The sequence below is a fragment of the Chiloscyllium punctatum genome, chromosome 47, assembly GCF_047496795.1.
Source record: "Chiloscyllium punctatum isolate Juve2018m chromosome 47, sChiPun1.3, whole genome shotgun sequence".
NCBI lineage: Eukaryota > Metazoa > Chordata > Chondrichthyes > Orectolobiformes > Hemiscylliidae > Chiloscyllium > Chiloscyllium punctatum.
This window is the reverse complement of record NC_092785.1, coordinates 39,614,432-39,639,431: the sequence shown is the minus strand read 5'-3', so window position 1 is coordinate 39,639,431 and position 25,000 is coordinate 39,614,432. Positions and strand designations below refer to the sequence as shown.

The window sequence follows — 25,000 nt, the reverse complement described above, 5'->3', positions numbered from 1 at the left end:
GTGTGTATATATATTGGTGTGTGTATATATATTTGCGTGTGTGTATATACATATGTGTGTGTGTGTATATATATATTGGTGTGTGTATATATATATATATATTTGCGTGTGTGTATTTATATATATGTGTATGTGAGTATACGTATATTTGTGTGTGTATATATATGTGTGTATATATATAATATATAGATGTGTGTGTGTATATATAAATATATATAATTTGTGTGCGTGTATATATATATGTGTGTGTGTATATATATATTTGTGTGTGTGTGTATATATATATATATGCGTGTGTATATATATTTGTGTGTATATGTATATTTGTGTGTGTGTATATATATATATATTTGTGTATATGTGTGTGTATATATTTGTGTGTGTAGGTATATATATATAATATATTTGTGTGTGTATATATATATATTTGTATATATATATAATATTTGTGTGTATATATATATTTGTGTGTGTGTGTGTATATATATATTTATTTGCGTGTGTGTATTTATATATATGTGTATGTGAGTATATATATATATTTGTGTGTATATATATATATATTTTTGTGTGTGTGTATATTTGTGTGTCTATATATGTGTGTGTGTATATATATTTATGTGTGTGTGTATATATATTTGTGTGTGTGTGTATATATATATATATTTGAGTGTGTGTGTATATAAATATATATAATTTGTGTGCATGTATATATATATGTGTGTGTGTATATATATATATATTTGTGTGTATATATATTTGTGTGTATATATATATATTTGCGTGTGTATATATATATGCATGAGTATATATATATATATTTGTGTGTGTGTATATATATTTGTGTGTGTGTATATATATTTGTGTGTGTGTATATATATTTGTGTGTATATATATATTTGTGTGTATATGTATATTTGTGTGTGTATATATATGTGTGTATATATATAATATATAGATGTGTGTGTGTATATATAAATATATATAATTTGTGTGCGTGTATATATATATGTGTGTGTGTATATATATATTTGTGTGTGTGTATATATATATATATATGCGTGTGTATATATATTTGTGTGTATATGTATATTTGTGTGTGTGTATATATATATATTTGTGTATATGTGTGTGTATATATTTGTGTGTGTAGGTATATATATAATATATTTGTGTGTGTATATATATATATTTGTATATATATATAATATTTGTGTGTCTATATATATTTGTGTGTGTGTGTGTATATATATATTTATTTGCGTGTGTGTATTTATATATATGTGTATGTGAGTATATATATATATTTGTGTGTATATATATATATTTGTGTGTGTGTGTATATTTGTGTGTCTATATATGTGTGTGTGTATATATATTTGTGTGTGTGTGTATATATATATATATTTGAGTGTGTGTGTATATAAATATATATAATTTGTGTGCATGTATATATATATGTGTGTGTGTATATATATATATATTTGTGTGTATATATATTTGTGTGTATATATATATATTTGCGTGTGTATATATATATGCGTGAGTATATATATATATTTGTGTGTGTGTATATATATTGATGTGTGTGTATATATATTTGTGTGTGTGTATATATATTTGTGTGTATATATATATTTGTGTGTATATGTATATTTGTGTGTGTGTATATATATATATTTGTGTGTGCGTATGTGTGTGTATATATTTGTGTGTGTAGGTGTATATATATATATATATAATATATTTGTGTATATATATATATATTTGTGTATATATATATAATATTTGTGTGTGTCTAGATATATATTTGTGTGTGTGTGTGTGTATGTGTATATTTATATTTGTGTCTGTGTATATATTTGTGTGTGTATATATTTGTGTGTATATGTATATTTGTGTGTGTGTATATATATATTTATATGTGTGTATGTGTGTGTATATATTTGTGTATATATATATATTTGTGTATGTGTATATATATTTGTGTATGTGTATATATATTTGTGTGTGTGTATATATATTTGTGTGTATGTATATATATTTGTGTGTATATGTGTATATGTATTTGTGTATATATATATATTTGTGTGTATATATATGTGTGTGAGTATATATGTGTGTGTATATATATATGTGTGTGTCTATATATATTTGTGTGTGTATATCTATATTTGTATGTGTGTGTATATATATCTTTGTGTATATATATATTTGTGTATATATATATATTTGTGTATATATAATATTTGTGTGTGCATATATATTTCTGTGTGTACATATATATGTGTGTGTGTGTTTATACATATATATATATATATTTGTGTATATATATATTTGTGTGTGTATATATATATATTTGTGTGTGTGTGTATATATATATATTTGTGTGTATATATGTGTGTGTGTATGTATATATATATGTGTGTGGTGTGTGTATTTGTGTGTGTTTGTATGTGTGCGTGAGTGTGTTAGAAACTGTGTGTGTATATGTATGTGTGTGTGTATGCATGTATTTGTGTGTGTGTATGTATTTGTGTTTGTGTATATATGTATTTGTGTGTACATATGTATTTGTGTGTGTATATATATGTATTTGTGTGTGTATATATATGTATTTGTGTGTGTATATATATGTATTTGTGAATGTGTGTATATATGTATTTGTGTGTGTGTGTATATATGTATTTGTGTGTGTGTATGTATTTGTGTGTGTGTGTGTGTATGTATTTGTGTGTATGTGTGTGTATGTATTTGTGTGTGTGTATGTGTGTATTTGTATTTGTGTATATATATGTATTTGTGTGTGTGTATGTTTATTTCTGTGTGTGTATGTGTATTTGTGTGTGTGCATATGTATATGTATTTGTGTGTGTATATGTATTTGTGTGTGTATCTATTTGTGTGTATATGCATTTGTGTGTGTGTGTATATGCATTTGTGTGTGTGTATATATTTATTTGTGTGTGTGTATGTATTTTTTTGTGTGAGTGTATATGTATTTGTGTGTGTGTATGTTTTTGTGTGAGTCTATATGTATTTGTGTGTGTGTATGTGCGTGTATGTATTTGTGTGTGTTTGTATATGTATGTGTGTGTGTGTATTTGTGTAAATGTATTTGTGTGTGTGTATATATGTATTTACGTGTGTGTATATGTGTATTTGTGTGTGTGTATATATATATATGTATTTGTGTGTGTGTATGTATTTGTGTGTGTGTATGTATTTGTGTATGTGTGTATTTGTATTTGTGTATATATATGTATTTGTGTGTGTGTGTATATATATATATATATATATATGTATTTGTGTGTGTGTATGTGTGTGTATGTATTTGTGTGTGTGTGTATGTATATACGTATTTGTGTGTGTGTGGATATGTATTTGTGTGTGTGTGTGCGTGTATGTATTTGTGTGTGTTTGTATATGTATTTGTGTGTGTGTGTGTGTATGTATTTGTGTGTATATGTATTTGTGTGTGTGTATTTGTGTAAATGTATTTGTGTGTATATATATGTATTTGTGTGTGTGTGTATATATGTATTTACGTGTGTGTATATGTGTATTTGTGTGTGTGTATGTATGTATTTGTGTGTGTGTGTATGTGTGTATTTGTATTTGTGTATATATATATATTTGTGTGTGTATGTGTATTTGTGTGTGTGCATATGTATATGTATTTGTGTGTGTATATGTATTTGTGTGTGTGTGTATCTATTTGTGTGTATATGCATTTGTGTGTGTGTGTATATGCATTTGTGTGTGTGTGTGTATATATTTATTTGTGTGTGTGTATGTATTTTTTGTGTGTATATGCATTTGTGTGTGTGTATGTTTTTGTGTGAGTGTATATGTATTTGTGTGTGTGTATGTGCGTGTATGTATTTGTGTGTGTTTGTATATGTATTTGTGTGTGTGTGTATATGTATTTGTGTGTGTATTTGTGTAAATGTATTTGTGTGTGTGTATATATGTATTTACATGTGTGTATATGTGTATTTGTGTGTGTGTGTATATATATATATATGTATTTGTGTGTGTGTATGTATTTGTGTATGTGTGTATTTGTATTTGTGTATATATATATGTATTTGTGTGTATATGTGTATTTGTGTGTGTGTATATATATATGTATTTGCGTGTGTGTATGTGTGTATATGTATTTGTGTGTGTGTATTTGTATTTGTGTATATATATGTATTTGTGTGTGTGTATGTTTATTTCTGTGTGTGTATGTGTATTTGTGTGTGTGCATATGTATATGTATTTGTGTGTGTGTATCTATTTTTGTGTATATGCATTTGTGTGTGTGTGTATATGCATTTGTGTGTGTGTGTATATATATTTATTTGTGTGTGTGTATGTATTTTTTTGTGTGTGTATGTGTGAGTGTATATGTATTTGTGTGTGTGTATGTTTTTGTGAGTGTATATGTATTTGTGTGTGTGTATGTTTTTGTGTGAATGTGTATGTAGTTGTGTGTGTGAGTGTATATGTATTTGTGTGTGTGTATATATGTATTTGTGTGTGTATATGTATTTGTGTGTATGTGTGTGTGTATATGTATTTGTGTGTGTATGAGTGTATGTGTGGACGTGTGAGTGTCTGTGTGGATGTGTGAGTGTATGTGTGTGTACATGTATTTGTGTGTGTATGTATATATGTATTTGTGTATGTGTGTGTATATGTATTTGTGTGTGTGTATATATGTATTTGTGTATGTGTGTATATGTATTTGTGTATGTGTGTATATGTATTTGTGTGTGTGTATATATGTATTTGTGTATGTGTGTATATGTATTTGTGTGTGTGTATATATGTATTTGTGTGTGTGTGTATATATGTATTTGTGTGTGTATATGTATGTGTGTGTGTGTGTGTATGTATTTGTGTGTGTGTCTATTTGTATTTGTGTGTGTGTATGTATTTGTGTGTATGTGTGTGTATGTATTTGTGTGTGTGTGTATTTGTATTTGTGTATATATATGTATTTGTGTGTGTGTATGTGTATTTGTGTGTGTGCATATGTATATGTATTTGTGTGTGTATATGTATTTGTGTGTGTGTGTATCTATTTGTGTGTATATGCATTTGTGTGTGTGTGTATATGCATTTGTGTGTGTGTATATATTTATTTGTGTGTGTGTGTATGTATTTTTTTGTGTGTGTATGTGTGAGTGTATATGTATTTGTGTGTGTGTATGTTTTTGTGTGAGTGTATATGTATTTGTGTGTGTGTATGTGCGTGTATGTATTTGTGTGTGTTTGTATATGTATTTGTGTGTGTGTGTATGTATTTGTGTGTATATGTATTTGTGTGTGTGTGTATTTGTGTAAATGTATTTGTGTGTATATATATGTATTTGTGTGTGTGTATATATGTATTTACGTGTGTGTATATGTGTATTTGTGTGTGTGTATATATATATATGTATTTGTGTGTGTGTATGTATTTGTGTATGTGTGTATTTGTATTTGTGTATATATATGTATTTGTGTGTGTATATGTGTATTTGTGTGTGTGTATATATATATATGTATTTGTGTGTGTGTATGTGTGTGTATGTATTTGTGTGTGTGTATGTGTGTATTTGTATATATATATGTATTTGTGTGTGTGTATGTTTATTTCTGTGTGTGTATGTGTATTTGTGTGTGTGCATATGTATATGTATTTGTGTGTGTATATGTATTTGTGTGTGTGTATCTATTTGTGTGTATATGCGTTTGTGTCTGTGTGTATATGCATTTGTGTGTGTGTGTATATATTTATTTGTGTGTGTGTATGTATTTTTTGTGTGTGTATGTGTGAGTGTATATGTATTTGTGTGTGTGTATGTTTTTGTGTGAGTGTGTATGTAGTTGTGTGTGTGAGTGTGTATGTAGTTGTGTGTGTGAGTGTATATGTATTTGTGTGTGTGTATATATGTATTTGTGTGTGTGTATATATGTATTTGTGTGTATGTGTGTGTGTATATGTGTTTGTGTGTCTATGTGTGGACGTGTGAGTGTCTGTGTGGATGTGTGAGTGTATGTGTGTGTACATGTATTTGTGTGTGTATGTATATATGTATTTGTGTATGTGTGTGTATATGTATTTGTGTGTGTGTATATGTATTTGTGTGTGTGTATATATGTATTTGTGTATGTGTGTGTATATGTATTTGTGTGTGTGTCTATTTGTATTTGTGTGTGTGTGTATATATGTATTTGTGTGTGTGTATATATGTATTTGTGTGTGTGTGTATGTATTTGTGTGTGTGTGTATGTATTTGTGTGTATGTATTTGTGTGTGTGTCTATTTGTATTTGTGTGTGTGTATATATGTATTTGTGTGTGTGTGTATGTATTTGTGTATGTGTGTATTTGTATTTGTGTATATATATGTATTTGTGTGTGTGTATGTTTATTTCTGTGTGTGTATGTGTATTTGTGTGTGTGCATATGTATATGTATTTGTGTGTGTATATGCATTTGTGTGTGTGTGTGTATATGCATTTGTGTGTGTGTGTATTTTTTTGTGTGTGTATGTGTGAGTGTATATGTATTTGTGTGTGTGTATGTTTTTGTGTGTGTATGTGTGAGTGTATATGTATTTGTGTGTGTGTATGTTTTTGTGTGAGTGTATATGTATTTGTGTGTGTGTATGTTTTTGTGTGAGTGTGTATGTAGTTGTGTGTGTGAGTGTATCTGTATTTGTGTGTGTATATATGTATTTATGTGTGTGTATATATGTATTTGTGTGTGTATATGTATTTGTGTGTATGTGTGTGTATATGTATTTGTGTGTGTATGAGTGTATGTGTGGACGTGTGAGTGTCTGTGTGGATGTGTGAGTGTATGTGTGTGTACATGTATTTGTGTGTGTATGTATATATGTATTTGTGTATGTGTGTGTATATGTATTTGTGTGTGTGTATATGTATTTGTGTGTGTGTGTGTATATATGTATTTGTGTGTGTGTGTATATATGTATTTGTGTGTGTGTGTGTGTATATATGTATTTGTGTGTGTGTGTATGTATTTGTGTGTGTGTGTGTATATATATGTATTTGTGTGTGTGTGTATGTATTTGTGTGTGTGTGTATGTATTTGTGTGTGTGTGTATATATGTATTTGTGTGTGTGTATATATGTATTTGTGTGTGTGTGTATGTATTTGTGTGTATATATGTATTTGTGTGTGTGTGTATGTATATGTATTTGTGTGTATATATGTAATTTTGTGTGTGTGTGTGTGTGTAATCACAAACGCCTTCCTATCTAAAACCCCAAATTAGGGATAATTCAGTTGCTGATAGCGGCATATTAATGAATTCTTTTGTCTTGCCTCTCTCTCGCTGTCCCACTCTCCCCCTCTCTCCGTACGCTTTACAATTCAGTTCTCCTGCTGTTCAAGCCTTTCGGACTGAGCTGATTTTCAAGCCCACACCACAAAGGCTGCTGCTGTTCTCAGCAACAAAGGGAGAGTTCTTTGCGATTCTGACTGGGAGTAATGTCAGGAGCAAAGAGGGTGGCTTCGGAGAAGGAACACTCCTCGTGATCCGAATGGGGGAGCAAACAAGATTGGGAACTGATGGGGAATTCACCGAGACGGAAGTGGGGGGTGGAGACAGGGAAACAGAGGGCCAGAGACAGCGAGAGAGAGGGAGACAAGGAGAGGGTGAAAAGGAGGGGGAGAGACACAGAGAGAAAGAGAGACAGGGAGAGAGAAAGACAGAGAGAAAAGGAGGGGGAGAGAGAGAGAGAAAGGGAGGGGAGAGAAAAAGAGAGACAAGGAGAGAGAAAAGGAAGGGGAGAGAAAGAGAGAGGCAGAGAGATGAAGAAAGGGAGAGAGAAAAATGGAGGGAGAGAGACACAGAGAGATGGGGGAGAGAGAGAGAGAGAGACAGGGAGAGGGAGAAAAGAGGGGGAGAGTAAGGGAGAGAGAGAGAGAAAAAAGAGAGGGAGAGAGACACACAGAGAAATGGTGGAGAGAGAGAGAAAGAGGGAGAGGAAGGAATTGAGAGGGAGAGGGACAGCGAGAGAGAGAGAGACAGGGAGAGACAGACATGAAATAGCGAGAGGGAGAAAAGGAGGTGGAGATAAAAAGAGATGAAGAAAGGGGGAGAGAGAGAGAGAAAGGGAGGGAGATAGACACACAGAGACAGGGGAGAGAGAAAGAGGGAAAGAGAGGAAAGGAGGGGGGAGAGAGAGAGACAGACATGAGATTGGGAAAGAGGGAGAGTGAAAAAAGGAGGGGGTGAGAGAGGGGACAGAGAACGAGAGAAAGGCAGAGATGGAGAGAGAGGGAGAAAAGGGAGAGATAGAGGGAGAGGGGGAAACAACGAGAATGGTGCAGAGAGACAGTGAGGCAGATGGAGACAGGGGGTCAAATGGATATAGATTCAGATAGAGAGAGTGAGAAATTGTGACAGTGAGAGGCACAAACAGACAGAGGAAGAGACAGGCAAAGAGACGTAGGGAGGGAAAGATGAAAATCTTAGAAACATAACCATAGGAGACCTCTGTAAAGGGTGACACAGAGAGCGACAGAACAAGACAAGGAGAGGTTGAGCAAGTTTGGTGTCTGCTCAGTGAGTTAGGAAGGGGAGAGGATGTCACAGTGAAGATTCTGAGGGATTTGACAGTGAGGAGGGGTGGAGGGGGTGACGGGACTCACAATATCCGGGAGGATTACTCAATCGGGAACAAGGGATGTTAACTCAGGCAAAGGGTGTGAAATCGGAGGAAATCAGACAACATAAAGGCGAGTGAAGACATTAATATCACTCACTATGGTGACAGTGCGGCCCTCCCTCTGTACTGACCCTCCGACAGTGCGATACTCCCTCAGTACTGACCCTCCGACAGTGCGGCACTCCCTCAGCACTGACCCTCCGACAGTGCGGCCCTCCTTCGGTACTGACCCTCCGACAGTGCGGCTCTCCCTCAGTACTGACCCTCTGACAGTGCAGCACTCCCTCAGTACTGACCCTCCGACAGTGCGACACTCCCTCAGTACTGACCCTCTGACAGTGCAGCACTCCCTCAGCACTGACCCTCCGACAGTGCGGCCTTCCCTCTGTACTGACCCTCCGACAGTGTGGGGCTCCCTCAGTACTGACACTCCGACAGTGCGGCACTCCCTCAGTACTGACCCTCCGACAGTGCGGCACTCCCTCAGTACTGACCCTCCGACAGTGCGGCACTCCCTCAGTACTGACCCTCCGACAGTGCGGCCCTCCCTCAGTACTGACCCTCCGACAGTGCGGCACTCCCTCAGTACTGACCCTCCGACAGTGCGACGCTCCCGCAGTACTGACCCTCCGACAGTGCGGCGCTCCCTCAGTACTGACCCTCCCACAGTGCGGCACTCCCTCAGTACTGACCCTCCGACAGTGCGGCTCTCCCTCAGTACTGACCCTCCGACAGTGCGGCACTCCCTCAGTACTGACCCTCCCACAGTGCGGCCCTCCCTCAGTACTGACCCTCCCACAGTGCGGCGCTCCCTCAGCACTGACCCTCCCACAGTGCGGCACTCCCTCAGTACTGACCCTCTGATAGTGCGGCGCTCCCTCAGCACTGACCCTCCGACAGTGCGGCACTCCCTCAGTACAGAACCCCCCGACAGTGCGGCACTCCCTCAGTACTGACCCCCCGACAGTGCGGCAATCCCTCAGTACTGACCCCCCGACAGTGCGGCAATCCCTCAGTACTGACCCCCCGACAGTGCGGCACTCCCTCAGCACTGACCCTCCGACAGGGTGGCACTCCCTCAGTACTGACCCTCCGAGAGTGCGGCACTCCCTCAGTACTGACCCTCCGACAGTGCGGTGCTCCCTCAGTACTGACCCTCCGACAGTGCGGTGCTCCCTCAGTACTGACCCACCGACAGTGCGGCACTCCCTCAGTACTGACCCTCCGACAGTGCGGTGCTCCCTACTATTAAGTGTATAAGTCCTGCTAAGATTTGCTTTCCCAAAATACAGCACCTCACATTTATCTGAATTAAACTCCATCTGCCACTTCTCAGCCCACTGGCCCATCTGGTCCAGATCCTGTGGAAACTGAGGTAACCCTCTTTGCTGTCCACTACACCTCCAATTTTGGTGTCATCTGCAAACTTAGTAACTGTACCTCTTCTGCTCGTACCTAAATCATTTATGTAAATGGCAAAAAGTAGAGGGCCCAGCACCGATTCGTGTGGCACTCCACTGGTCACAGGCCTCCAGTCTGAAAAACTACCCTCCACCACCACCCTCTGTCTTCTACCTTTGAGCCAGTTCTGTATCCAAATGGCTCGTTCTCCCTATATTCCATGAGATCTAACATTGCTCATCAGTCTCCCATGGGGAACCTTATCGAACGCCTTACTGAAGTCCATATAGATCACATCTACTGCTCTGCCCTCATCAATCCTCATTGTTACTTCTTCAAAAAACTCAATTAAGTTTGTGAGACATGATTTCCCACACACAAAGCCATGTTGACTATCCCAAATCAGCCCTTGCTTTTCCAAATACATGGACATCCTGTCCCTCAGGATTCCCTCCAACAACTTGCCCACCGATGTCAGGCTGACTGGTCTATAGTTCCCTGGCTTGTCCTTACCACCCTTCTTAAACAGTGGCACCACGTTTGGCAAACTCCAGTCTTCCGGCACCTCACCTGTGACTATCGATGATACAAATATCTCAGCAAGAGGCCCAGCAATCACTTCCCTAGCTTCCCACAGAGTTCTCGGGTACACCTGATCAGGTCCTGGGGATTTATCCACCTTTAACCGTTTCAAGACATCCAGCACTTCCTTCTCTGTAATCTGGACATTTTGCAAGATGTCATCATCTATTTCCCTACAGTCTATATCTTCCATATCCTTTTCCCCAGTAAATACTGATGTAAAACATTCACTTAATATGTCCCCCATTTTCTGCGGCTCCAAACAAAGGCCGCCTTGCTGATCTTTGAGGGGCCCTATTCTCTCCCGAGTTACCCTTTTGTCCTTAATATATTTGTAAAGACTCTTTGGATTCTCCTTAATTCTATTTGCCAAAGCTATCTCATGTCCCCGTTTTGCCCTCCTGAGTTCCCTCTTAAGTAGACTCCTACTTCCTTTATACTCTTCTAAGGATTCACTCGATCTATCCTGTCTGTACCTGACATATGCTTCCTTCTTTTTCTTAACCAAACCCTCAATTTCTTTAGTCATCCAGCATTCCCTATACCTACCAGCCTTCTCTTTCACCATGACAGGAATATACTTTCTCTGGATTCTCGTTATCTCATTCCTGAAGGCTTCCCATTTTCCAGCCGTCCCTTTACCTGCGAACATCTGCCTCCAATCAGCTTTCGAAAGTTCTTGCCTAATACGTCAAAATGGGCCTTTCTCCAATTTCGAACTTCAACTTTTAGATCTGGTCTATCCTTTTCCATCACTATTTTAAATCTAATAAAATTATGGTCGCCGGCCCCAAAGTGCTCCCCCACTGACCCCTCAGTCACCTGCCCTGCCTTATTTCCCAAGAGTAGGTCAAGTTTTGCACCTTCTCTAGTAGGTACATCCACATACTCAATCAGAAAATTGTCTTGTACACATTTAAGAAATTCCTCTCCACCTAAACCTTTAACACGATGGCAGTCCCAGTCGATGTTTGGAAAGTTAAAATCCCCGACCATAACCACCCTATTATTCTTACATTAATTGAGACCTCTTCACAAATTTGTTTCTCAATGACCCGCTGACGACAGGAAGGAAGTGATTTACCAGGATGTTGCCGTGCATGGAAGTTTTGAGTTCTAATGATGGGCTGGGATCTTTTTCACTGGAGCATCGGAGGCTGAGAGGTGAGCCAATCGAGGTTTATAAAATAACGAGGGATATAGATCGACTTAATGGGAGCTGTCTCTTCCCCAGAATGGGGGATTTCAAGCCCAGGAGGCACATTTTAAGGTCAGAGGAGAGACATTTAAAAATGACGTAGAGTCATATTGACCAACAGCAGAGAGACAGGCTCTTCAGCCCAAACTACTCCATGCTGACCACAATGTCCATTCACACCAACCCCATTTCCCTGCACTTCACCCATATCCTTCGAATCCTTTCCTATCTATGCATTTGTCCAAATGCCTTTTAAATGTTGTTACATTTCCACAGGCAGCTTATTCCATATCCATCCCACCCTCTGTGTAAAAACATTACCCCTCAAGTTCCCTTTTATTCCTTCCCTTCTAACCTTAAACTGATGCCCTCTAGTCCTTGCTTCCCGACTGAGTACATTCACCCAATCCAGGCCTCTCATGATCTTATAGCTCTATAATGTACCCCCTCAGTCTCCTACGCTCTGAAGAAAATAGTCCTGGCTTGTCCAACCTCTCCCAATAACTCAGTCCCTTCAGTCCCGTCCACATCCTTGTAAATTTCTTACACACTCTTTCCAGTTTAATAACATCTTTCCTACAGCAAGGTGACCCAAACTGAACACAATACTCCAAGTGTGGCCTCACCAACATCCTGTATTACTACAATATAACTTCCCAACTTCTTTATTCAATGCCCTGACTGATGAAGGCCAATGTGCCAAAAGCCTCCTTCACTGCCCTGTCTACCTGGGACTCCACTTTCAGAGAGCCGTGCAGTTGAACTGCAATGTCCCTCTGTTCCACTAAACTCCTTAAAGCTCTCCCATTCACCATGGAACTCCTGCCTTGACTTGACGTCCCAAAATGCAGCACCTCACACTCATCGACATGAATCTCCATTTTGCCATTTCTCGGCCCAGGTCCCCACCTGATCAAGGTCCTGCTGCAGTTTCTGACAACCGTCCTCACTGTCCACGATAACGGCTATTTTAGTGTCACCTACAAACTTACTAATCGTACCTTGTACATTCTCATCCAAATCATTGCTGTCGATAACAAACAATAATGAGCCCAGCACCGACCCCAGAGACACTCCACTAGTCACAGGCCTCCAGTCCGATAGACATCCTTCCACTATTACCCTCTGCTTCCTACCATCAAGCCAATCGTTTATCCAATTTGCCAGCACCCTATGGATTCCATATGATCGAACCTTCCAGAGCAGCTTACCATGTGGAAACATATCAAAGACCTTTCTGAAATCCATATAGACTACATCTACCACCCTGCCCTCGTCAACCTTCCTGGTCACTACATCAAAGAAGTCTGACGTGTTTGTGAGACACGATCTCCCACACACAAAGCCATGCTGACTATTCCCAATCAAACCCTGTCTTTCCAAACACATGGATATCTTATTCCATCAGAACCTTCTTCAGTGACTTATCCCGTAACAGAGGTTCGGCTTACTGGTCTATAGTTCCCAGGCTTGTCTACGCAGCTCTCCTTGAAGGATGGCACAATCGGCTACCCTCCAGTCTTCCGGAATCTCACCCACGGCTAAACACGATGCAAAATGAGGGGTGGATCGTGGGCTCAGTGGTTAGCACCACTGCCTCACAGCACCAGGGACCCAGGTTGAGTTCCCGCCTCAGGGGGACTGTCTGTGTGGGAGTTTGCACATTCTCCCCGTGTCTGCGTGGGTTTCCTCTGGGTGCACCGGTTTCCTCCCACAGTCCAGACATGTGCAGTATAGGATGGATTGGCCATGCTAAATTACCCATAGTGCTCAGGGATGTGTAGGTTAGGGTGGATTGGCCATGCTAAATTACCCCATAGTGTTCAGGGATGTGTAGGTTAGGGTGGATTGGCCATGCTAAATTACCCATAGTGCCCAGGGATGTGTAGGTTAGGGTGGATTGGCCATGCTAAATTACCCATAGTGTTCAGGGATGTGTAGGTTAGGGTGGATTGGCCATGCTAAATTACCCTATAGTGTTCAGGGATGTGTAGGTTAGGGTGGATTGGCCATGCTAAATTACCCATAGTGTTCAGGGATGTGTAGGTTAGGGTGGATTGGCCATGCTAAATTACCCCATAGTGTTCAGGGATGTGTAGGTTAGGGTGGATTGGCCATGCTAAATTACCCCATAGTGTTCAGGGATGTGCAGGTTAGGGTGGATTGGCCATGCTAAATTACCCCATAGTGTTCAGGGATGTGCAGGTTAGGGTGGATTGGCCATGCTAAATTACCCCATAGTGTTCAGGGATGTGTAGGTTAGGGTGGATTGGCCATGCTAAATTACCCATAGTGTTCAGGGATGTGTAGTTTAGGGTGGATTGGCCATGCTAAATTACCCATAGTGTACAGGGATGTGCAGGTTAGGGTGGATTGGCCATGCTAAATTACCCATAGTGTTCAGGGATGTGTAGGTTAGGGTGGATTGGCCATGCTAAATTACCCGTAGTATTCAGGGATGTGTAGTTTAGGGTGGATTGGCCATGCTAAATTACCCATAGTGTTCAGGGATGTGCAGGTTAGGGTGGATTGGCCATGCTAAATTACCCATAGTGTTCAGGGATGTGTAGGTTAGGGTGGATTGGCCATGCTAAATTACCCCATAGTGTTCAGGGATGTGCAGGTTAGGGTGGATTGGCCATGCTAAATTACTCCATAGTGTTCAGGGATGTGCAGGTTAGGGTGGATTGGCCATGCTAAATTACCCATAGTGCTCAGGGATGTGCAGGTTAGGGTGGATTGGCCATGCTAAATTACCCATAGTGCTCAGGGATGTGTAGGTTAGGGTGGATTGGCCATGCTAAATTACCCATAGTGCCCAGGGATGTGTAGGTTAGGGTGGATTGACCATGCTAAATTACCCCATAGTGCTCAGGGATGTGTAGGTTAGGGTGGATTGGCCATGCTAAATTACCCCATAGTGTTCAGGGATGTGCAGGTTAGGGTGGATTGGCCATGCTAAATTACCCATAGTGTTCAGGGATGTGTAGGTTAGGGTGGATTGGCCATGCTAAATTACCCCATAGTGTTCAGGGATGTGCAGGTTAGGGTGGATTGGCCATGCTAAATTACCCATAGTGTTCAGGGATGTGTAGGTTAGGGTGGATTGGCCATGCTAAATTACCCTATAGTGTTCAGGGATGTGCAGGTTAGGGTGGATTGGCCATGCTAAATTACCCCATAGTGTTCAGGGATGTGCAGGTTAGGGTGGATTGGCCATGCTAAATTACCCCTTAGGATAAGGTAGAGGAATGTGTCTGGGTAGGTCACTCTTCGGATGGTCGGTGCAGACTTGTTGGGCTGAAGGGCCTGTTTCCATTTTGTAGGGAATCTGATCTAAAATTATCAGCTGGGTCTCCCGCAATTTCTTCCCACGCCTGTTGCAGGATGCTTGGATATGTCTGGTCAGGACCAGGGGATTTATCCACCTTCACACATTCCAATCCGTCCAACTCCCCCCTCCTCCTCTGACATGGACTGTGCCCGAGGTACTTCCTCAAGTCTTCACACATCTTTCTCCCCGGTAAACGCAGAGGGGAAATATTCCCTGAGGAAAGCGCCCATCTCCTGTGGTTCGACACGCGCACACGTCCACTTCGGTCATGGAGGGAGAACCTGTTCTCTCTTGAGGGGCGCGATTTCTTTTCGACAGAGGGAGGTTCCTGTGTGGAATGACCTTCCTGAGGGAATGGTGGATGGAGGGACAGTGACAACGTTTTAAAAAACATTTGGATAAGGATGTGAGGGGATGGGAAAGGGTTGGGAGGGATATGGGCCAGGAGCAGGCAGTTGGGACTAGTTTAATCTGGGGATTATGGGCTGGTTAGGCCGGAGGTCCTGATTCTTTGCTGTATGACTCTCTGACTCCATGACGATTGGGTGGGGTGGGGGGGGGGTCTATAATACAATCCCAATAAGGTGATCATCCCTTTCTTATTTCTCAGTTCCACCCAAATAACTTCCCTGGATGTATTTCCGGGAATATCCTCCCTCAGCACAGCTGTAATGCCATCCCTTATCAAAAACCCCACTCCCCCTCTTCTCTTGCCTCCCTTTCTATCCTTCCTGTAGCGTTTGTATCCTGGAACATTCAGCTGCCAGTCCTGCCCATCCCTGAGCCATGTTTCTGTAATTGCCATGATATCCCAGTCCCATGTTCCTAACCATGCCCTGAGTTCATCTGCCTTCCCTGTCAGGCCCCTTGCATTGAAATAAATGCAGTTTAGTTTATTAGTCCTACCTTGTCCCTGCCTGCCCTGACTGTTTGACTCACTTCTGTTCTCAGCTGTACCCATCTCAGATTGATCTCTTTCCTCACTACCTCCCTGGTTCCCACCCCTCCACCTTACTAGTTTAAATCCTCCCGAGCAGCTCTAGCAAATCTCCCAGCCAGTATATTAGTCCCCTTCCAATTTAGGTGCAATTCGTCCTCCTTGTACAGGTCACTTCTACCCCAAAAGAGATTCCAATGATCCAAAAATGTGAATCTTTCTCCCATATACCAGCTCCTCAGCCATGCATTCATCTGCTCTATCCTCCTATTCCTGCCCTCACTTGCTCGTAGCACTGGGAGTAATCCACATATTACTATCCTTGAGGACCTCCTTTTAAAATTTCTCCCGAACTCTCCGTAATCTCCCTTCAGAGTCTCAACCTTTTCCCTTCCAATGTCGTTGGTGGACAATGACCTCTTGCTGGCCCCTGTCCCCCGTGAGAACATTCTGCACACTCTCTGAGGCATCCTTGATCCTGGCACCAGGGAAATAACACACCATTCTGCTTTTTCTCTGCTGGCCACAGAAACGTCTGTCTGTACCTTGGACGAGAGAATCCCCAAACACAATTTATCTCTTGTCGAACCCTCACTGTCTTACAGCCAGTCTCAACACCAGAAACTTGGCTGCTGGCGATAAATTCCACTCAGAGACCATTATTCCCCGACAGTGCGGCCCTCCCTCAGTACTGACCCTCCGACAGTGCGGGGCTCCCTCAGTACTGACCCTCCGACAGTGCGGCACTCCCTCAGTACTGACCCTCCGACAGTGCGGCACTCCCTCAGTCCTGACCCTCCGACAGTGCGGCACTCCCTCAGCACTGACCCTCCGACAGTGCGGCACTCCCTCAGTACTGACCCTCCGACAGTGCGGTACTCCCTCAGTACTGACCCTCCGACAGTGCGGCACTCCCTCAGTCCTGACCCTCCGACAGTGCGGCACTCCCTCAGTACTGACCCTCCGACAGTGCGGCCCTCCCTCAGTACTGACCCTCCGACAGTGCGGCCCTCCCTCAGTACTGACCCTCCGACAGTGCCCCACTCCCTCAGTACTGACCCTGTGTTGGTGTTCCTGTCCGACCCTCCTTGCTGTATTGAACGTGGTGTCCCATGATGATCCTGTGTGCTGCTGTTGCCCCCCCCCTGTGTGGTGTTGTAGAGTGAGTTGGATGAATTGATGTCAGATGGGAAGGGGGTTTGGGAAAGCACTTTGAAAGTGATGGTCTCTTGATGTGGGATAATCTCGAGTGAGGTTCAATACCACCGGTCAAAGATTGTCATGAGGACCCTGGAGAACAAGTGCCTTTGAACGTGCCACGAATCTGTGGAATTCTCTCCCTCATAGTGCGTTTGCTGTTGGAATATTAAGTTAATTTACAGAGGGACAGAAAGAGTATTATTTGGGAATGAGTCGGAGGGCGATGGGAGGTGGGATGGGAAAGCTATGCTCAGACCATGATCAGATCAGCCTTGATATAGTATTCAATGGCAGAACAAGGCCGACGGGCTGAACGCACTCATCCTGTTCCTGATATTATCACATTCCGATCACAACTCACTCTCCGACACAACTGAATCCCGACATTACTGACCCTGGGAGTGTTTGATGGGGGGTACAGTGTAGAGGGAGCTTTACTCTGTATCTAACCCCGTGCTGTTCCTGTCCCTGGGAGTGTTTGATGGGGGAGACAGTGTAGAGGGAGCTTTACTCTGTATCTAACCCCGTGCTGGCCCTGTCCTGGGAGTGTTTGATGGGGGACAGTGTAGAGAGAGCTTTACTCTGTATCTAACCCCGTGCTGTCCCTGTCCTGGGAGTGTTTGATGGGGGGACAGTGTAGAGAGAGCTTTACTCTGTATCTAACCCCGTGCTGTTCCTGTCCCTGGGAGTGTTTGATGAGGGGACAGTGTAGAGGGAGCTTTACTCTGTATCTAACTCTGTGCTGTCCCTGTCCTGGGAGTGTTTGATGGGGGACAGTGTAGAGGGAGCTTTACTCTGTATCTAACTCTGTGCTGTCCCTGTCCTGGGAGTGTTTGATGGGGGGACATTGTAGAGGAAGCTTTACTCTGTATCTAACCCCGTGCTGTCCCTGTCCTCATTGGTGGGGGGGGGGGGGGTTGGTGGAGAGTGTAGAGCGAGCTTCAGGATGTCGCCGAGTGGCCGGGTGTCCTGCTCTGTGTTGGACCTTCTCCCCTCATTCCCGGCCGGAGGATGGAGTGAAATCCCTTACCTCAGTGTCTGTCGGAGAGTGGCTGTTCTTTCGGGGTGCCCGGCAATTGTTCACAGTGCCATCTCAGGTGCCCGTCTCTGTCTGGGTGAGTGATGTTCTCCTGCTCCTTTGCTGTCTTCCTCTGCCCGCTGCCTCTCCACGGCGTAGACATCAAACTCTGCCAAGCTGCCGAGCTGGACTCAGAAAGTTTTGTTTGAGGGATCAGGGATATGTGTGGGAAGAGAGCAAGCGAGAGCGAGAGAGAGAGAGAGAGAGAGAGAGTGATTCGCATTGGACAGTCAGATGCATGGCAGTGCCAACTGCTCGAGTGGTTCAGGAGGAGAGAGGGCACCAGAGAGTCACTGAGGCAGTGGGACAGAGAGCGAGAGAGAGGGAGCGTGTGGGAGAAGGGAGAGGGAGCGATCGAGGATACAAGTGAGGGATCTGGAGGCAGGACGACGCTCCCTCAGTACTGACCCTCCGACAGTGCGACACTCCCTCAGTACTGACCCTCCGACAGTGCGGCCCTCCCTCAGTACTGACCCTCCGACAGTGCGACACTCCCTCAGTACTGACCCTCTGACAGTGCGGCACTCCCTCAGTACTGACCCTCCGACAGTGCGGCCCTCCCTCAGTACTGACCCTCTGACAGTGAGGCACTCCCTCAGTACTGACCCTCCGACAGTGAGGCACTCCCTCAGTACTGACCCTCCGACAGTGCGGTACTCCCTCAGTACTGACCCTCCGACAGTGCGGCACTCCCTCAGTACTGACCCTCTGACAGTGCGGCACTCCCTCAGTACTGACCCTCCGACAGTGCGGTACTCCCTCAGTACTGACCCTCCGACAGTGCGGCACTCCCTCAGTACTGACCCTCAGACAGTGCGGCACTCCCTCAGTACTGACCCTCAGACAGTGCGGAACTCCCTCAGTAAAGACCCTCCGACAGTGCAGGTGAGGGAGAAGGGGAGTGTGTAGGGGAGGGTGAGGGAGGAGGGGAGTGTGTAGGGGAGGGTGAGGGAGGAGGGGAGTGTGTAGGCGAGAGTGAGGGAGGAGGGGAGAGTGTAGGGGAGGGTGAGGGAGGAGGGGAGTGTGTAGGGGAGGGTGAGGGAGGAGGGGAGTGTGTCGGGGAGGGTGAGGGAGGAGGGGAGTGTGTAGGTGAGGTTGAGGGAGGAGGGGTGTGTGTGGGGGAGGGTGAGGGAGGAGGGGAGTGTGTAGGTGAGGTTGAGGGAGGAGGGGAGTGTGTCGGGGAGGGTGAGGGAGGAGGGGAGTGTGTAGGTGAGGTTGAGGGAGGAGGGGTGTGTGTGGGGGAGGGTGAGGGAAGAGGGCAGTGTGTAGGGGAGGGTGAGGGAGGAGGGCAGTGTGTAGGGGAGGGTGAGGGAGGAGGGGAGACGGTAGGGGAGGGTGAGGGAGGAGGGGAGTGTGTAGGGGAGGGTGAGGGAGGAGGGGAGTGTGTAGGGGAGGGTGAGGGAGGAGGGGAGAGTGTAGGGGAGGGTGAGGGAGGAGGGGAGTGTGTACAGGAGGTTGAGGGAGGAGGGGAGTTTAAAGGGGAGAGTGAGGGAGGAGGGGGAGGGTGAGGGAGGAGGGGAGAGTGCAGGGGAGGGTGAGGGAGGAGGGGAGTGTGTACAGGAGGTTGAGGGAGGAGGGGAGTTTGAAGGGGAGAGTGAGGGAGGAGGGGGACGGTGAGGGAGGAGGGGAGAGTGTAGGGGAGGGTGAGGGAGGAGGGGAGTGTGTACAGGAGGTTGAGGGAGGAGGGGAGTTTAAAGGGGAGAGTGAGGGAGGAGGGGGAGGGCGAGGGAGGAGGGGAGAGTGTAGGGGAGGGTGAGGGAGGAGGGGAGTGTGTAGGGGAGGGTGAGGGAGGAGGGGAGAGTGCAGGGGGAGGGTGAGGGAGGAGGGGAGTGTGTACAGGAGGTTGAGGGAGGAGGGGAGTTTAAAGGGGAGAGTGAGGGAGGAGGGGGAGGGTGAGGGAGGAGGGGAGAGTGTAGGGGAGGGTGAGGGAGGAGGGGAGAGTGCAGGGGGAGGGTGAGGGAGGAGGGGAGTGTGTAGGGTAGGGTGAGGGAGAAGGGGAGTGTGTAGGCGAGAGTGACGGAGGAGGGGAGAGTGTAGGGGAGGGTGAGGGAGGAGGGGAGTGTGTAGGGGAGGGTGAGGTAGGAGGGGTGTGTAGGGGAGGGTGAGGGAGGAGGGGTGTGTGTGGGGGAGGGTGAGGGAGGAGTGGAGAGTGTAGGGGAGGTTGAGGGAGGAGGGGAGTGTGTAGGGGAGGGTGAGGGAGGAGGGGAGTGTGTAGGGGAGGGTGAGGGAGGAGGGGAGTGTGTAGGAGCGGGTGAGGGAGGAGGGGAGTGTGTAGGGGAGAGTGAGGGAGGAGGGGAGTGTGTTGGGGAGGGTGAGGGAGGAGGGGAGTGTGTAGGGGAGGGTGAGGGAGGAGGGGAGTGTGTAGGGGAGTGTGAGGGAGGAGGGGAGTGTGTAGTGGAGGGTGAGGGAGGAGGGGAGTGTGTAGGAGCGGGTGAGGGAGGAGGGGAGTGTGTAGGGGAGGGTGAGGGAGGAGGGGAGCGTGTAGGGGAGGGTGAGGGAGGAGGGGAGTGTGTACGGGAGGGTGAGGGAGGAGGGGAGTGTGTAGGGGAGGGTGAGGGAGGAGGGGAGTGTGTAGGGGAGGGTGAGGGCGAAGGGGAGAGTGTAGGAGAGGGTGAGGGAGGAGGGGAGAGTGTAGGGGAAGTTGAGGGAGGAGGGGAGTGTGTAGGGGAGGGTGAGGGAGGAGGGATGTGTGTAGGGGAGGTTGAGGGAGGAGGGGAGAGTGTTGGGGAGGGTGAGGGAGGAGGGGTGTGTGTAGGGGAGGTGAGGGAGTAGGGGAGTGTGTAGGGGAGGGTGAGGGAGGAGGGGAGTGTGTAGGGGTGGGAAAGGGAGGAGGGGAGTGTGTAGGGGAGGGTGAGGGAGGAGGGGTGTGTGTAGGGGAGGGTGAGGGAGGAGGGAAGTGTGTAGGGGAGGGTGAGGGAGGAGGGGAGTGTGTAGGGGAGGGTGAGGGAGGAGGGGAGTGTGTAGTGGAGGGTGAGGGAGGAGGGGAGTGTGTCGGAGCGGGTGAGGGAGGAGGGGAGTGTGTAGGGGAGGGTGAGGGAGGAGGGGAGCGTGTAGGGGAGGGTGAGGGAGGAGGGGAGTGTGTAGGGGAGGGTGAGGGAGGAGGGGAGTGTGTGGGGGAGGGTGAGGGAGGAGGGGAGTGTGTAGGAGAGGGTGAGGGAGGAGAGGAGAGTGTAGGGGAGGGTGAGGGAGGAGGGGAGTGTGTAGGGGAGGGTGAGGGAGGAGGGGAGTGTGTCGGGGAGGGTGAGGGATGAGGGGAGTGTGTAGGGGAGGTTGAGGGAGGAGGGGAGTGTGTAGGAGAGGGTGAGGGAGGAGAGGAGAGTGTAGGGGAGGGTGAGGGAGGAGGGGAGTGTGTAGGGGAGGGTGAGGGTGGAGGGGAGTGTGTCGGGGAGGGTGAGGGAGGAGGAGAGAGTGTAGGGGAGGGTGAGGGAGGAGGGGAGTGTGTAGGGGAGGGTGAGGGAGGAGGGGAGTGTGTCGGGGAGGGTGAGGGAGGAAGGGTGTGTGTAGGGGAGGTTGAGGGAGTAGGGGAGTGTGTAGGGGAGGGTGAGGGAGGAGGGGAGTGTGTAGGGGAGGGTGAGGGAGGAGGGGAGTGTGTAGGGGAGTGTGAGGGAGGAGGGGAGAGTGTCGAGGAGGTAAGAGTGTCGGGGAGGGTGAGGGATGAGGGGTGTGTGTAGGGGAGTGTGAGGGAGGAGGGGAGGGTGTAGGAGAGGGTGAGGGAGGAGGGGTGTGTGTAGGGGAGGGTGAGGGAGTAGGGGAGTGTGTCGGGGAGGGTGAGGGAGGAGGGGAGTGTGTAGGGGAGGGTGAGGGAGGAGGGGAGTGTGAGGGAGGAGGGGAGAGTGTCGAGGAGGTAAGAGTGTCGGGGAGGGTGAGGGATGAGGGGTGTGTGTAGGGGAGTGTGAGGGAGGAGGGGAGGGTGTAGGAGAGGGTGAGGGAGGAGGGGTGTGTGTAGGGGAGGGTGAGGGAGTAGGGGAGTGTGTCGGGGAGGGTGAGGGAGGAGGGGAGTGTGTGGGGGAGGGTGAGGGAGGAGGGGAGTGTGTAGGGGAGGGTGAGGGAGGAGGGGAGTGTGTTGGGGAGGGTGAGGGAGGAGGGGAGTGTGTAGGCGAGAGTGAGGGAGGAGGGGAGAGTGTAGGGGAGGGTGAGGGAGGAGGGGAGTGTGTAGGGGAGGGTGAGGGAGGAGGGGAGTGTGTAGGGGAGGGTGAGGGCGAAGGGGAGAGTGTAGGAGAGGGTGAGGGAGGAGGGGAGAGTGTAGGGGAAGTTGAGGGAGGAGGGGAGTGTGTAGGGGAGGGTGAGGGAGGAGGGATGTGTGTAGGGGAGGTTGAGGGAGGAGGGGAGAGGGTTGGGGAGGGTGAGGGAGGAGGGGTGTGTGTAGGGGAGGTGAGGGAGTAGGGGAGTGTGTAGGGGAGGGTGAGGGAGGAGGGGAGTGTGTAGGGGTGGGAAAGGGAGGAGGGGAGTGTGTAGGGGAGGGTGAGGGAGGAGGGGAGTGTGTGGGGGAGGGTGAGGGAGGAGGGGTGTGTGCAGGGGAGGGTGAGGGAGGAGGGGAGTGTGTGGGGGAGGGTGAGGGAGGAGGGGAGTGTGTAGGAGAGGGTGAGGGAGGAGAGGAGAGTGTAGGGGAGGGTGTGGGAGGAGGGGAGTGTGTAGGGGAGGGTGAGGGAGGAGGGGAGTGTGTCGGGGAGGGTGAGGGAGGAGGGAAGTGTGTAGGGGAGGGTGAGGGAGGAGGGGAGTGTGTAGGGGAGGGTGAGGGAGGAGGGGAGTGTGTAGTGGAGGGTGAGGGAGGAGGGGAGTGTGTAGGAGCGGGTGAGGGAGGAGGGGAGTGTGTAGGGGAGGGTGAGGGAGGAGGGGAGCGTGTAGGGGAGGGTGAGGGAGGAGGGGAGTGTGTAGGGGAGGGTGAGGGAGGAGGGGAGTGTGTGGGGGAGGGTGAGGGAGGAGGGGAGTGTGTACGAGAGGGTGAGGGAGGAGAGGAGAGTGTAGGGGAGGGTGAGGGAGGAGGGGAGTGTGTAGGGGAGGGTGAGGGAGGAGGGGAGTGTGTCGGGGAGGGTGAGGGATGAGGGGAGTGTGTAGGGGAGGTTGAGGGAGGAGGGGAGTGTGTAGGAGAGGGTGAGGGAGGAGAGGAGAGTGTAGGGGAGGGTGAGGGAGGAGGGGAGTGTGTAGGGGAGGGTGAGGGAGGAGGGGGGAGTGTGTCGGGGAGGGTGAGGGAGGAGGAGAGAGTGTAGGGGAGGGTGAGGGAGGAGGGGAGTGTGTAGGGGAGGGTGAGGGAGGAGGGGAGTGTGTCGGGGAGGGTGAGGGAGGAAGGGTGTGTGTAGGGGAGGTTGAGGGAGTAGGGGAGTGTGTAGGGGAGGGTGAGGGAGGAGGGGAGTGTGTAGGGGAGGGTGAGGGAGGAGGGGAGTGTGTAGGGGAGTGTGAGGGAGGAGGGGGAGAGTGTCGAGGAGGTAAGAGTGTCGGGGAGGGTGAGGGATGAGGGGTGTGTGTAGGGGAGTGTGAGGGAGGAGGGGAGGGTGTAGGAGAGGGTGAGGGAGGAGGGGTGTGTGTAGGGGAGGGTGAGGGAGTAGGGGAGTGTGTCGGGGAGGGTGAGGGAGGAGGGGAGTGTGTGGGGGAGGGTGAGGGAGGAGGGGAGTGTGTGGGGAAGGGTGAGGGAGGAGGGGAGTGTGTTGGGGAGTGTGAGGGAGGAGGGGAGTGTGTAGGGGAGGGTGAGGGAGGAGGGGAGAGTGTAGGGGAGGTGAGGGAGGAGGGGAGTGTGTACAGGAGATTGAGGGAGGAGGGGAGTTTGAAGAGGAGAGTGAGGGAGGAGGTGGAGGGTGAGGGATAAGGGGAGAGTGTAGGCGAGGGTGAGGGAGGAGGGGAGAGTGTAGGGGAGGGTGAGGGCGAAGGGGAGAGTGTAGGAGAGGGTGAGGGAGGAGGGGAGAGTGTAGGGGAAGTTGAGGGAGGAGGGGAGTGTGTAGGGGAGGGTGAGGGAGGAGGGGAGTGTGTAGGGGTGGGAAAGGGAGGAGGGGAGTGTGTAGGGGAGGGTGAGGGAGGAGGGGTGTGTGTAGGGGAGGGTGAGGGAGGAGGGAAGTGTGTAGGGGAGGGTGAGGGAGGAGGGGAGTGTGTAGGGGAGGGTGAGGGAGGAAGGGAGTGTGTAGGGGAGGGTGAGGGAGGAGGGGAGTGTGTAGGGGAGGGTGAGGGAGGAGGGGAGTGTGTAGTGGAGGGTGAGGGAGGAGGGGAGTGTGTAGGAGCGGGTGAGGGAGGAGGGGAGTGTGTAGGTGAATGTGAGGGAGGAGGGAAGTGTGTAGGGGAGGGTGAGGGAGGAGGGGAGAGTGTAGGGGAGGGTGAGGGAGGAGGGGAGCGTGTAGGGGAGTGTGAGGGAGGAGGGGAGCGTGTAGGGGAGGGTGAGGGAGGAGGGGAGTGTGTGGGGGAGGGTGAGGGAGGAGGGGTGTGTGTGGGGGAGGGTGAGGGAGGAGGGGTGTGTGTAGGGGAGGGTGAGGGAGGAGGGGTGTGTGTAGGGGAGGGTGAGGGAGGAGGGGAGTGTGTCGGGGAGGGTGAGGGAGGAGGGGTGTGTGTTGGGGAGTGTGAGGGAGGAGGGGAGTGTGTAGGGGAGGGTGAGGGAGGAGGGGAGTGTGTA

At 47.6% G+C, this 25,000-nt stretch overlaps 2 protein-coding genes across 2 annotated transcripts in view; both read right to left on the bottom strand.

Annotated features, from left to right (window-relative positions):
* Positions 1–18,585, bottom strand: part of LOC140468585 (ATP-sensitive inward rectifier potassium channel 10-like) — a 335,975-nt gene extending 317,390 nt beyond the window's left edge. Inside the window, exon 1 of the mRNA XM_072564675.1 lies at positions 18,361–18,585. The gene's annotated coding sequence lies outside the window, so the exon portion shown is untranslated. The remainder of the gene's footprint in view (positions 1–18,360) is intronic.
* The window catches only part of LOC140468678 (nicastrin-like), a 26,354-nt gene continuing 14,668 nt past the window's right edge, over positions 13,315–25,000 (bottom strand). The window contains exon 5 of the mRNA XM_072564753.1: positions 13,315–13,400. Within this exon, the coding sequence (XP_072420854.1) occupies positions 13,315–13,400 (86 nt within the window). The remainder of the gene's footprint in view (positions 13,401–25,000) is intronic.